This window comes from Tursiops truncatus, chromosome 3 (assembly GCF_011762595.2).
Source record: "Tursiops truncatus isolate mTurTru1 chromosome 3, mTurTru1.mat.Y, whole genome shotgun sequence".
NCBI classification, from domain to species: Eukaryota; Metazoa; Chordata; class Mammalia; order Artiodactyla; family Delphinidae; genus Tursiops; species Tursiops truncatus.
In genome coordinates, this window is record NC_047036.1 from 147635793 (window position 1) to 147649118 (window position 13326).

Genomic DNA, 13326 nt, shown 5'->3' on the forward strand with positions numbered 1-13326 from the left:
GACACCCAGCACACCGGACCAACATTTGTTAAGCCAGCATCTCGAATTCTGATGCCTAAAGGGACCAAACATGCACAAAGAAAGCAAGCTGGGTGGGATTTTTACATGAAATCTCCCGCTTAAGCTTTAAAAGTTTTTTCATTAAATTAAAAAAAGATCTTAACTTTTCATTTTGAAATAATTGAAGACTTGCCAAAAAATTGCGAAAATAATACAAAGACTTCCCATGTGCCCTTTACCCAGGCTTCCTTAAACGTTATATAACATTATATAACATCTTATATAACCAAACCATTTTCAAAACCAGGAAAAGAACATTCTACAGTACTATTAACTACTCTACAGATCTTATTCGAATCCCATCAGTGGTCCCACTGATGTCCTTTCTCTGATCCAGGACAGCCTGCGGGGTTTAGTGGTCACATTTCTTTAGTCTCCTCCAATCTCTGACAGTTCCTTAGTCTTTACTTGGCCTTCGTGTCCTTGATACTTTTGACAAATGCTGGCCAGTCATTTTGTAGCATGACACTCAGTTTGGATTTGTTTGATGTTTTCTCATAATTCATCTGAGGTTGTACGCTTGAGCAAGTTCCCCACAGGAGTGATGGGGTACCCTCCCCAGTACTTCATATCAGGAGGCATATGATGTGTCTCCTTACTGGTGACACTCCCTTTGGTCACTCGATTACGGTGATGTCTGTCAAGTTTCTCCTCTGTAAAGTTACCTTTTTCCCTTTATGATTAATAAAGATTTGCGGGGGGGCTACTTAGAAGGTATGGAAGTATCCCATTCCTCATCAGACTTGATTTACTTATTTGTTTATTTACATCTATGTAGATCTTTGGCTTCCTATTTTATCTAACGGGTCATAATCTATTACTGTGATTGTTGATTTTAATGCTTATATTGCCCCTTCTTTGGCCAGCGGGAGCCCCTTTAAGCTGACTTCTTGTCCTTTTGATATGTCCCATCATTCTTTCTTGCTTTCTGACATAAGAAGATACTCCAAGCTCATCTTGCATTTTCCCTACCCAGCCCTGGAATCAGCCATTTCTCCAAGGAGCTGATTCCTTTGAGTAAAGAATGATATTTAGAAGCCAAGGTTTGAGGTCCAAATGTGCTCGCTGCTGTCTGGCTGTCACTGTTCCTGCACCCTCTCTATAGAACGAGCTAGGAAATAAATGTATACGTGATGTGTCTGCACACATGGGTATTTCTCTATTTGTGTATGCTGAAAACCATGAATTCACAGCAATACCTTCATTTCCACTCTAACACCATGGGGTTTATTCTACTTCTCTATGTATACCTCCCTTCCCTAACAGTGAGGCACCCGGCCCCCATTATCCTCACTGTATTTATATATTTGATCAGCCCCCCTGTATGCAACCATCTCCCATCTCTCCCTCTCTCACCCTTGTCAGGTTCGGACACTCTGCTCTAGGCCACTCCCCGCTCCTTACCCTGGACAGCCTTTGACTTCCCATAAAACTCCCAGTTTTGAAACGGTGGCTCATATATTTATTAAACCATGAGGCCCAGTTTCTGGCTGTGGGCCCAGGGTAGTAACCAGGTATTAACTGGACCAGGAAGCTGGCTTGTCAGCCCCTCTTGCCTCTCCAGCATCCACTCCCTCCATTCCCGTCCTAGCACCACAGGCAGGTAAACTTAGCCTTCCAGCACGTCAGGCTCCATCCTCTTCTTCGTCTCTGCTTTTGCTGTTCTTACTACCTGGACCAGTCTCTGCCTGCACCTACCCTTTCTCCCATCCTCCTGCTCAGACATCAGCTCTTTTTGGAAGCTTCAAGATGACCCCAGGTGCCCTTTCCAGGTTCATCTGGCACCTCCAGCATACCCCATGGTGGGGCAGCACCACGTTCTCCTTTTTGGTCCCCTCTTTGTCTTTGCTGCTAAACTGCAGGTACACAGAGCTGAGGGCTGATTTTACCTCCATGTCTCTAGTACCTGAAAGAGGGCTAGCACGTAGTAGGTGCTCATAAATGTCAGCCGAATAAACATTAATCATAGTAACAGCAGATACTGATGTAGTACTTTTGGGAGCCAGGCATGGTTCTAAGTGCTTTATGTGCACTAAGTCATTTGGTTCTAATCCCTATGCAGTGAGATAGTTACTGTTGTTGCCCCCACTTTGCAGACAGAGGAACTGAGGCACAGAGAGGTTCACGGACACTTCCAAGGTCACACAGTGGTGGGGTCACATTTAAGCCCAGGCAGGCTAACTCCCCAGTACATACTCTCTCCTCTAATATGCCTCCCACAGGTAAAGTGGGCAGCATTTTCAGAATAAGGGAGGTGAGTAGGGATGGAGAGTTGAGTCACATGAGGCCCCCACCCCTCCTGACCACACTCCCAGCCCCAGTGCTTAGTGCCCTTCGGGCCCTAAGCACGGGAGACTGGTGGCTGAGCAGGTGGGAGAGAAAGTGATAGCTTTTAGCTCTGCAGCCTATAGGAATGTTCTCTCCTCTGAGGTCTTGAGGAACCAAGCACCTTTCACGTGTCATTAGAGTGAACGCAACAGGAGTCAAGTATCAGATCTTATGCAAGATTTCCATGTCATTGCATTGGGGTTAGCACGGCACTAACCTTTTTTCCCAATCACCCAAGAGGAACCATCCACCAGCCCATCACCCCTGGAGGGCGGAGCTGCCAGCCTCTTCACCAGAGAGCTGGGAAAGGGCTGTGGACTTAGAGCTGCTTGCTCGTCAAGTGAAGGGGAAGAAGCCAAGTGCCTGGGAACGCTCTGTGTCAGCTCCTCCGCTGACGTTTCTTTCCCCTACTCAGGGGCCTGGCGGGGTCTCGTAGTAGTACAGAAAAGGAAACTGAGGCTCAGAGAGGGGACGTCGTTTGCCTGACATCACACAGCAAGGAAGAAGACCAGCCAAGATTTGAACCCAGGGCAGTCTGATTCTAGGGGCCTTACCCCTTAAAACAACTGGCCAGAATTACACCCACGTCTGCCTGACTCCAAAGCCCTCAGTTCTTCCACCACCACCCCACCAGTCTGCTCTGGTGGGATCCATATGAAAAAAAGGCGTCTGCTCTGTGTCTGGGCAGAAACCCACGTGAGCTGGAGCCAGGGCTGTCACGAGCCGATGTCAGCCCCAGGCAGGATTTTCTGTTAACCTACTGCCTTGGAGTTCCGGAAAATCTCCAAGAAGAAGGCTGCAGAAGCTGGGGAAGGGGGGAGTGGAAACAAGAGGAGGTAGAGACAGGAAATGGAAGAGGGGGCGGAGAGGTGACTCCAGGCAAGAATGCAGCGCCGTCAGAGAACTCAGGAAACACTGCGCTTGCCCATTCCCTTCAGCGTCAGACAAAGCCAACGCCCAGGTTCAGTTCATTGCCCCAGTGCTTACTAGGGGCCTCTTGTGCCCCAGGCCCAAGCAAGGGTCTGGGGACACGGCAGGGCACAACACTTAACAAGGTCCCTGCCCTCATGGAGCTTACATTCTCTTGGGGGCAAGACCAACCAAGAACCAGAATCAGATGAGGGGTCCAGGCCATCTGTCTCAGGGGGTGATAAGTAGTGAGGCAGTGCGACAAAGGAGGTGTGGGAGCCAGGATCCCATGGGGGGCAGGGGACGTCCTTCAGGCCTCTTGGAGGAAATGGTTCGGGGAAGAATGGCGGCTGCTGGGCACACCAGCCAGCACCATTTCCCCCGCTGCCTGACACCTGCCCTTTGCGCCCACCTCACCCCGTCCCCTTTGCTCTCCACAGGTTTGACATCTACAGGAAGGTGCCCAAGGACCTCACACAGCCGACGTACACCGGGGCCATTAGTGAGTAGCCTCCTTCTCTCCGTTGCTCCCGACCCTCTCCCCACTGTCCGTACCTGTGCCTGCCCGCCCTCTGCAGAAATGCTGGGCCAGGGAGGGAAGACAGAGAGACAGGAGGAGGGAAGAGATGATGGGCATCTTGCTGGGCCCTGCCTCTAGTCCCTCAGCTCTTCTCTGTCCTCACTGTAACACTGTAAGGTATAGCATCACCTGTTTCTGAAAGGAGACACCAGAAATCAATCATCAAGAGTAGCTGCCCCAGGGACCTCCCTGGTGGCGCAGTGGTTAAGAATCCGCCTGCCAGTGCAGGGGACACGGGTTTGATCCCTGGTCTGGGAAGATCCCACATGCCGCGGAGCAACTAAGCCCGTGCGCCACAACTACTGAAGCCCGCGGGCCAAGAGCCTGTGCTCTGCAACAAGAGAAGCCACCGCAATGAGAAGCCCGCGCACCGCAACGAAGAACAGCCCCCGCTCGCCGCAACTAGAGAAAGCCCACGTCAGCAACGAAGCCAAAAATAAATGAATTAAAAAAAAAAAAAAAGAGTAGCTGTCCTTGGGAGGGGAAACGGCTCATGGGTTGGAGGGAGACTGACTTTTCTCTTCACACCTTTTAGACTATTTGAGTTTTTAACATAAGGATGTTTCTATCCATTTAAAAAAATAATCCTCTCACTCAGATTTTGGTTTCTGAATACCAGTCTTCTACTTAAAAGGACCCAGGGCTCCTGGGAGAAATGACTGATTGCAGGGCTGGGACAGGAAGTGTACAAAATAAGCCTGGGACACCTCGTGCCAGAAAGCAAAAAAATGCCCGGAGGAAAAGCAAGGGGTGGAGGTGTGTCAGCAGGCCACAGGAGCCAGCCTGAAAGAGGGCAAAGACCAACACAGGGCAATCTGAGTAGCACAATAAATAATGGCATTATTGGCTCGTTACCCAAAGAATTAAGAAAAAGGTCCAGGAGTCCATACTGATCTAAATAAATGGGAGGGAAGGGCTGAACCTTCCTTATAGAGGAACTCCAAATAATATTTATGACTATATCCCCCTCTGAGAGGTACAGCTCAGCTCTCCTCTCCTGGAGTGTGAGCTAGTGACTCACTATTGAAGAGGAGAGAATGGAAAGGAAGTCATAACTATGGTGGAGACATTCAGAGCCTGCCCCGTCACCAGGTGACAAAGTGAGGAACCAGTGAGGAAGAGGTCGACGTAGCTGTCGCGTGCCCGCTGCCTGCCATGGGATTTGATGGGAAGGGCACCTCACCTCCGTGGGATCTTCCCCCAAAACCACAACCCAGTCTAATCATGGGAATGCAGCAGACAGCCCCAGCCTGGGGGACCCTCTACAGGACACCTGGCCAAGACTCTTTGAAAGTGGCAAGGTCTTGAAAACCAAGAAAAGACTGAGGAACCGTCACAGTTTCGAGACTAAGGGCACGATGACTAAATGTAAAATGGGATACCAGGTCTGGTCCCGGAACAGAAGACAGGCACTGGCGGAGAAATGAGTGATCTAATAAGTCTGTAACATAGTTAACAGTATTGGACAATGTTAATTTCTTCATCTTGACAAACATACCAGGGTTATGTAAGATGTTAACATAAGGGGAAGCTGGGCGAAGGGCGGATGGGAACGCTCTGTACTATCTTTGCGTCTATTATTATTCCACAATAAAGTTTATTTTAAAAGATATAAAAACAAACCGCAAGCACTTTGCAAGCAGGAAGGCTCTACCCACATTTTCCAGATGAGAAAATGGGCTCAGAGAGGTGAAGTGACTTGTCTGAAGTTTCACAGCTTGCAAGAGGTGGGCCTCTCCAGTGCTTGGTGTGGGAGGGGGACCCTCCCCGTGGACTGTCCCCTGAGCAGGGCCCTGGGGCCGGGCAGTCATTTTGGAGTCCACTGCTGCTTCCCAGGGCAGGCCATTATCAGGTCAGGGGATGACCTTGGGGATCCCTGCACCCCGGCTGGCTCTGCCTCTAGCTTAGGTCGTCCAAGCTGCAGGTGCCTTCTTGAGTCTGGCTGTCCACATCCCCGGAGAAGAGAACAGAGCAGCCAGGCAGCAGGATTCGTGTCCTGCTCGCTTCGGATCTGGCCGAGCTGGGTTCATTCTCCCATTTAGCAGCTGGGTGACCCTGAGCAAGTCACTTCACCTTTCTGAGACTCAGTTTTCTGATCTGGGGGTTAAGTGTGATCACGCCTGTCAAGTATGGGGTACGTGCCAAACTCTCAGTGCGGCTGGACCGTGCACCTCTTCTTATCACTGTCCTCTTGGAGCCCACAGCCCATGAGGGTCCGTGACCGCAGGAGCTGTGACACTTTGTGCATTGATCCCCACGGAAAAGGTACTCGGGGTACATAAGAGGAAGAGGGCTTGTTCATCTACCCGTTCAATTAGTTTATGAACCTGGTCACAAAAATTCCAATGAGGCTTCCTGTCCCCTTCCTACCACCAACAGCTCAGGCCACTTCTTTGCAGGCTCTGCAGTTCTCTCCCTTATCGAGTATGTTTAACAATCAGGTCTGTATCCCTCTAGAATTTTAAAAAAAACGTATTCAGTCTTTGAAATACTTGTGTCGTCATTTTAAGCGCAGACAGGAGCGTACTGGGCACACCGTCCTTCCTGCCCTTTTTTAACTGACACATCCTGCACACCTTTCACACCAGCACGTAAACGGCCACCATGTGCTGCTTTCCATTATCTGGCCGACCCACGGTTTATGCAACCAGCCTCCCGAGGATGGGCGTTCTGATTCCAGCTTATCGCTATTATAGACATCCTTGTCCATATGTGTTTGTATCCTTGTATGGTTATTTCTGTAAGGTAACTTTCCTAGAAGAGGAATTACCGGGTCAAAGGGCATGTGCATTGTGAAATGTAGAAGGTACTGCCAAGTGGCCCTCCGGGGACGTGGTTTGATTTGCAGTCTCCAGCACAGTGTGTGAGAGGGCAAGTTCCCTTGCACAAGAGGAAAGGCGTGAGCACGGGAAGCCAGCCCTTAGCTACCATTTAGTGAACAAATATTTATCAGCCAGGTCTGGGGCCAGGCCGTGTGCCATGTCCTGGGACCAACTTGATGAATGGGCTTCGGTCTTTGTCCTTGAAGAGTGCATGGCTGAGCAGGCAGGCAGATACAGAAACACACCATTTCATGACGTCACGGTAAGTGCTATTAATAACTGAAGGAACCAGCAAGGGCACTGGAGACTCACAAGTCGAGGTTTGAATTTTGCCTTCTCCACTGAAGTGCTTATGTGGCCTTACACAGATTGCTTGACTTGCTGGTGTCTGGGTCTTGGGTCCGGTGCCCCCTTTGCTGGCTGCACTGGATCTCCCACTAGCGAGCATCCTCCTGGTGTCACATTCCTACTGTCCAGTGCCTGAGTCCGTTTCAGAAGAAATCTGGAGTCCCAGAGCCTGAGCATCTTGCCCAAACATGGATTGAAAAACTCTACAGTATCAGAAGGCTTTTCTGGTGGAAATACTTCCTACCTGCCCTCATGGTTTTTATTCATTCATTCACTCACTCAACAAATATTTATTTCATACCTTCTCTGAGCCAGGCACTACGCTAGACCCTGAGGCCCCAGGGGTGCTGAGACATTGTCTCTGTCTTTCCAGTCTGGGGACAAGGTAGGGGAAGCAGACACACAGCATGGGCTGCCGGACAGTCGGATTCAGCTGAGCAGACCCCGCACTTATCCAGCTGCGAGGTCCGAGCCTGGGACAACACACGCAGGTTTCAGAAAGAGGCCTTCCCATCCCTATACCCCCACCTCTGATCTGCATAGAGTCAGAAGTTTGGGGCCCATTTGCAGGCTTGGAGCAAGGAAGGCAGCTAGAAAACCTGGACTGGCCTAAGTCATCATTGGCCTTCAAAAACACCTCCCGAGTTTGGGCCTGTTCATCATTACAGCAACCTGTGGGTTGCTGGGGCTTGAAGGTGGGGTGGGAAGGGTGGAAATGGCTCTGAAACGTGGGTCAGAAAAGGTGTGAGATTTCAAGTGAGAAGGGTGCTTTGCCCACCTGGCAGGATTCTTTATCAAGAGGCATCACAGCTGCAGTTTGCAGGTGAGAAGGGGAAGGATGTGAGCCTGGGAAATTCGGATTGCCAGCTGGTCTTCTGCAGTGGATTTGTTCAACAGCTGGAGAAGACATTTGAAATTAATTTCTATGCCATGAAAACAAACAAGCCACATGGCCACTCTGTATAAACTGATGTGGGACCTGCTTAGACATAGATTGCTGAGTGAGCAAAGCACAGTTGAAAGCATGTGTACAGGGACTTCCCTAGTGGCACAGTGGTTAAGAATCCGCCTGCCAATGCAGGAGACATGGGTTCGATCCCTGGTCCTGGAAGATCCCACATTGGCGCAGAGCAACTAAGCCCGTGCGCCACAAGTACTGAGCCTGCGCTCTAGAGCCCACGAGCCACAACTGCGGAGCCCGTGAGCCACAACTACCGAAGCCCGTGTGCCCTAGAGCCCGCGTGCCGCAACTGCTGAGCCCACGTGCCGCAACTGCTGAAGCCCATGCGCCTAGAGCCCATGCTCCACAAAAAGAGAAGCCACTGCAATGAGAAGCCCATGTGCAGCCACGAAGACCCAACATAAGCAAAAAAAATAAATTTAATTTAATTTTAAAAAAAGAGAGAAAGCATGTGTACATTATGCTGTTTGATTAGAGGAAAAACTCGTATGCCCGTGTCAGGACACAGACTGTAGGGGTGGTACCTCTGGGCAGGGGGCTGTGGGTCGGGAGTGAGAAAGAGACTCACACAGTTTGCCTTTTTATACAGCTTGATGATTTTTCTTATCACTTACATGTATTACGTCTTCCAAGAAAAAGTAAAACCCTTAAACTCTGCCCTATACAGCTTTTTCAAAGTTTGGAAGAACTGGGGAGTCATTCTTGTATGCCCCATGTCTGGGTGTGGTTTTGGAGGCTTGGTGGGGACTCTGGGGATGTCCCTGCCTCGCCCTTCACTTGGAGTCTCGGGGTTCCTTTTCTTAGGGCATTGGCTCTAGACCGCTCAGGTTCCAGCCCTCCCCACCCCCGCCCCCACCTGCCACCCAGTGTGTCCCTGGGCCACTCTCTTCCTCACTCTGAGCCTCCATTTCTACACCCTCCACACGGGCTCATACCCTCTTTCACATGGGAGTGTGCAGTGACAGGTATCTGTTAACACTCCCACAGCAGGGCATGTGGTAGGTGCCCCACAAACACTTGTGCTCTGCCTTCTTGCCTCTCTGAATGTATCTTTTTTAATAAATTTATTTATTTTATTTATTTATTTTTGGCTGAGTTGGGTCTTTGTTGCTGCACACGGGCTTTCTCTAGTTGCAGCGAGCGGGGGCTACTCTTCGTTGCGGCGCACGGGCTTCAGTAGTTGTGGCGCACGGGCTTAGTTGCTCCACGGCATGTGGGATCTTCCCGGACCAGGGCTCGAACCCGTGTCCCCTGCGTTGGCAGGCGGATTCTTAACCACTCTGCCACCAGGGGAGCCCAGAACGTATCTTTGACTGTACATTTTGCCATAGATAGATGATGATAATAATAAGGATGGTGATGATGACAAATAACCTGGTTTCAGCATCAGTCAGGATGGCTCGGCCAACCAGGTACAGACTGTCAAGAATGTGGCCGCATCAGCAGGTGGTACTGGGAACTTTTCTTTGCGGGAAACTGAGGGTCAACCCACTTGCCAAATCACCTTCCCCAAATCACCACACCCTCCAAAGTCTCCCTGATGAAAATCCTAGTAATGAGCTAGTGCTTGAGCCATTATTACCTGCCAGGCACTATTTCAAGTCCAGTTTCTGTGTTGCGGAAATTCTCAAGCAGCCCCATGAGGCAAGTGCTACTACTGGTGCCATTTTACAGATGCGGAAACTGAGGCAGAGAGAGGTTAATTTAATTTACCCAGGGACACAGCACGTGAGTAGTGGGACCACACTGTGTGAGCCATTGCCCACGACATGCCTCTATGATAAACCCAGGTGAGGCACACTCAGCCCTTATTCTGTATTCTGGGGGCTGGCTCCCTGCCTTACACAAAACCTGTTATTACCTCCTGTGTGCCCAGCCCCAGGCCAGGCACTGGAGCTGTGGAGTTTTTGCCTTCCAGGGTATCTGTCAGTCTAGTGAACGGGAGAGCCACAGATAACATTTGGAAGGTGTTCAGATAGAGGCTGGGAACACAGAGAAAAGAGTGACCAGCTCAACCTCTGAGGGTTGGGGGAGCTTCTCACCAGAAGGGACATTTGAGTTGGGCCTCAACCTGCGAGGATGAGTAGGAGTTCACCAGGCAGAGAGGATGACCAAGGAAGAGGAGGGAAGATGGGGAAGGACATTCCAGACAGAGGAGCCATAGCATATATTTAGGGAACAGCACGTGGCTCGAGGTCGCTGGGTGGTTAGATGTGGGGGGGGTATCTGGAGATGAGTTGAGGGCCAGCCCCTGGGGCACTTGTTATGTCCTGCCCCAAGGAGCAAGTCCAGGGTCACAAAATCCAACCTCATCAAGGGCCAGACAGGCGAGATAAATCCAGGTGATGTGGGCCGACCCTGGAGCTCCATTCTGCTCTCTCTGCACTTCAGACTTGTAGGACCCCAACTCTTCACTCTCACCGAGAGTTGTCCCTTCTTTTGAAGCACAGCACTGTGTATCCTCACGTTCTCGCCTCTGCTAGGGACACGGGCACAATGTTGATGGGACCGCAGCGGGTGGTGATGGAGGGCAACCAACACTCTGCCTCAGCCTTGAAATCTGGGTGGCAGGAGGGGGTGGTGGGGCCTGTAACAAACTGGTGAGCTCAGAGCCCCTGTGGGAACAAGGGCTCGAGTGTTCTGGAGCAGCCAGAAATCTGGACTTTGATGTGAAATCTCTGGATTGTTCAACGTCAGCTCCAAATTTTAAAATATGCATCAGTCGAGCCAGACAGAACACGTCTGTGGGCCGCCGATTTGCAGCCCTTACTTTCTGACCGACTTCTGCATGAGAATGCTGTTACGGAGGGAAGGCGGGCTGGCCCCTTGGAGGATCTGCCTATCTGCGGGCATGGGGGGCTGGGGAGGTCCACACGGGAGGGTCAGATCAGTCCCAAAGGCGGTCTACCTTTCTGACAGGGGGGCTGCTTCACATTGAGGCCAAGAGTAAGAAGGGGTTTTGGGGAGGGTCTGTGGGCCTCTCTCCCCCTCCCTGTAAGCAGCTTTTCTCTGAGGGCAGGGTCTGGGGGCTGGCTTCCCTCCATCAGTGCCCACCACCCTTAACTGGGTGTCTGTGTTGTTTCTTCCAGTCTCTATCTGCTGCTGCCTCTTCATCCTCTTCCTTTTCCTCTCGGAGCTCACCGGATTCATAACGACAGAAATGTAAGTTACATCGCCCACTGGTGAGGCATTCCAGAGCTTCTGGGGACCCCAGATGGGAAGAGAGAGGGGCTTTACAAAGGAGAGAAACCTCCGAACCTTCTACCTCCTGTTTCCAAGCCTGTGGCATCTGTCACTCCTCTGTTTCTGAAAAGGGTTTTAAAGCCAGAGCGGAAACCAACATTGCTTTGTTAAAGCTGAAGAGAAAACTCTGGTTCCCTTCTGGGGTCAGGGAGGCACCTCCCGGGTCCGCAGATGAACAGAAATCATTTGCTGATGTTTGCCGTCTCTGTGTTTGGCCAGTGGGCTTTTCTCCCTCTGAGTCATCACAGGGTCGTTTGATGTTAAAGCTGGAAGAAGTCAGAGGAAAATGGGGGCAGCTTTCTACCCGAGGCGGTGGAGGGGGCGGGGTTCTGACATCGGAGCCTGGCCCCCCTCAACCAAGCCCCCTTCCCTGTGCTAGGCCCACACTGGGTGAGGAGTCAGCATGGGCTTCCTGGCAGCGGGTTGACGCACTGTGAATCCAACCCCAGTTCCTAGAATCATCTGTTGTTCAGATAACCTAGTAAATGCTCTGGGGCCTGTGTAACACCGAATGCCATTGGAATTATTCAGTCACAGCCTCATCAGATGCCCCTCTGAGATGAATTAGACCCAGAAGCTTCCTGCCTTCACCTCTGGCTTCCAAGCCTCTGCATTTCCACGTTTATAACCCAGAAAGTCATCACGGGGCTGGGCTCTGGCCACCCACTCCCCTGTCCAACACTGGAATTTTCTTTTGCACTCATGGAATTTCTTGGTTTCCTGTGCCTCCCTGTCAGCCACAAGACAATAGGAAACTGAAAACATAGCTGCTCAGCCCAAGATGGTCCTTGTTGCTCTGTAACCATTACCGCCATAATCCTCAAACAGCCCTGGGAGGTAGTTGTCCCCTCTTTATAGATGAGGAAACTGAGGCTCAGAGAGGTGAGGGGACTTGTCCACTGACTTGCCCACCGCCCACCCCCCCCCCACCGCCCCAACTCGTTTCTGAATATAGCTTCCGCCCTCCTCCGACGTGGGAGAGTTTGTCTTCCCTGTCTGTCTGATCCTGTTTTTAACCCTGATGGCATCAAAGCCCCAGGAGCCTCATGGAGTGTTGGAAAGAGCACTGGACAAGGCCTTGGGAGATCCAGGGCCAGGTCCTTGCTCAGTTACCACCTGCTCTGTGACAGGTGGCAAGTTGCCAAACCTCTCTGGGTCCCAGAATTTCTGGCCAAACAAGAGAGGGTACATCAGAGGCAAGGCTTCCTTCCTGGTCTGGGGAAGCTTGTCTGCCTCCCAAGATATAGCTCCTTGACCAGGCCGGGGTCAGACAAGGAACTCTGTTCCCCCTGGACTCTGTCCCAGTCAGGTGTGCACGTTTGGGCCACTGGATATTTCACGGGTCATCCCATTATGATTTGGAGGTGGAAGCAGGGAGAGCAGCCGGAAATTGAGACCTGCTGGCATTATGAAGGACCTACTGTGTGCCGGGCACCTGCTGGTCTCTCCAGGTCACGCCCCATTCCCTGGGAGGGGGGCTTCTGTGCAGGCCTCTCGTGTTCTGAGCCAGGTGAGAAGCGGTACCCAGGTGACAGCAACAAGGAGGGAGCCCTGACCGTATCCCAGGTGCCAGGTGCAAGGCTTTACCTATTCCAGGCAGGGACACGAGCAAGTGCAAAGGCCCTGAGGCAGGAATTACCTGGTGTATGTGAAGACAGAGAGCTGGTGTGGCTAGAGCAAAGGAGGCAGGCAGGGAGAGGAGAATATGGAGCAGGTGGACCTGAGTCAGGCCAGGCTCTGTACACTGCCATGGATTAATGGCGATCATCCTTGGTCCTGAGCCCTCAGAGGTCAGGCATCAGGTCTGTCCGATTCACTACCATGTGACTCCATGCTCAGAGAAGCCAAAAATGCAGGCGGTGGACACAGATGGTCCACAAGCAAACGCAACGGAATGTATCAATTAGTGATAAGGGCTCGGAAGCAAAAACAAAGCAGGATAGGAGCTAGAGAAGGTATGGGCTATTTTGTGAGGCTTTAACAAGATTATTTACCTTCAAAGGTGCTCAGCATAGTGCCTGATATACTTTAAGATGCATATCCCTTCAGGCATTTACTCATTTCATATTTCTTCC

General features: G+C 51.2%; 1 protein-coding gene across 1 annotated transcript in view; it reads left to right on the forward strand.

Annotated features, from left to right (window-relative positions):
* The window catches only part of ERGIC1 (endoplasmic reticulum-golgi intermediate compartment 1), a 105102-nt gene that overhangs the window by 46703 nt on the left and 45073 nt on the right, over positions 1-13326 (forward strand). Inside the window, exons 2-3 of the mRNA XM_033853574.2 lie at positions 3738-3799; positions 11098-11170. Coding sequence (XP_033709465.1) covers positions 3738-3799; positions 11098-11170 — 135 coding nt within the window. The remainder of the gene's footprint in view (positions 1-3737; positions 3800-11097; positions 11171-13326) is intronic.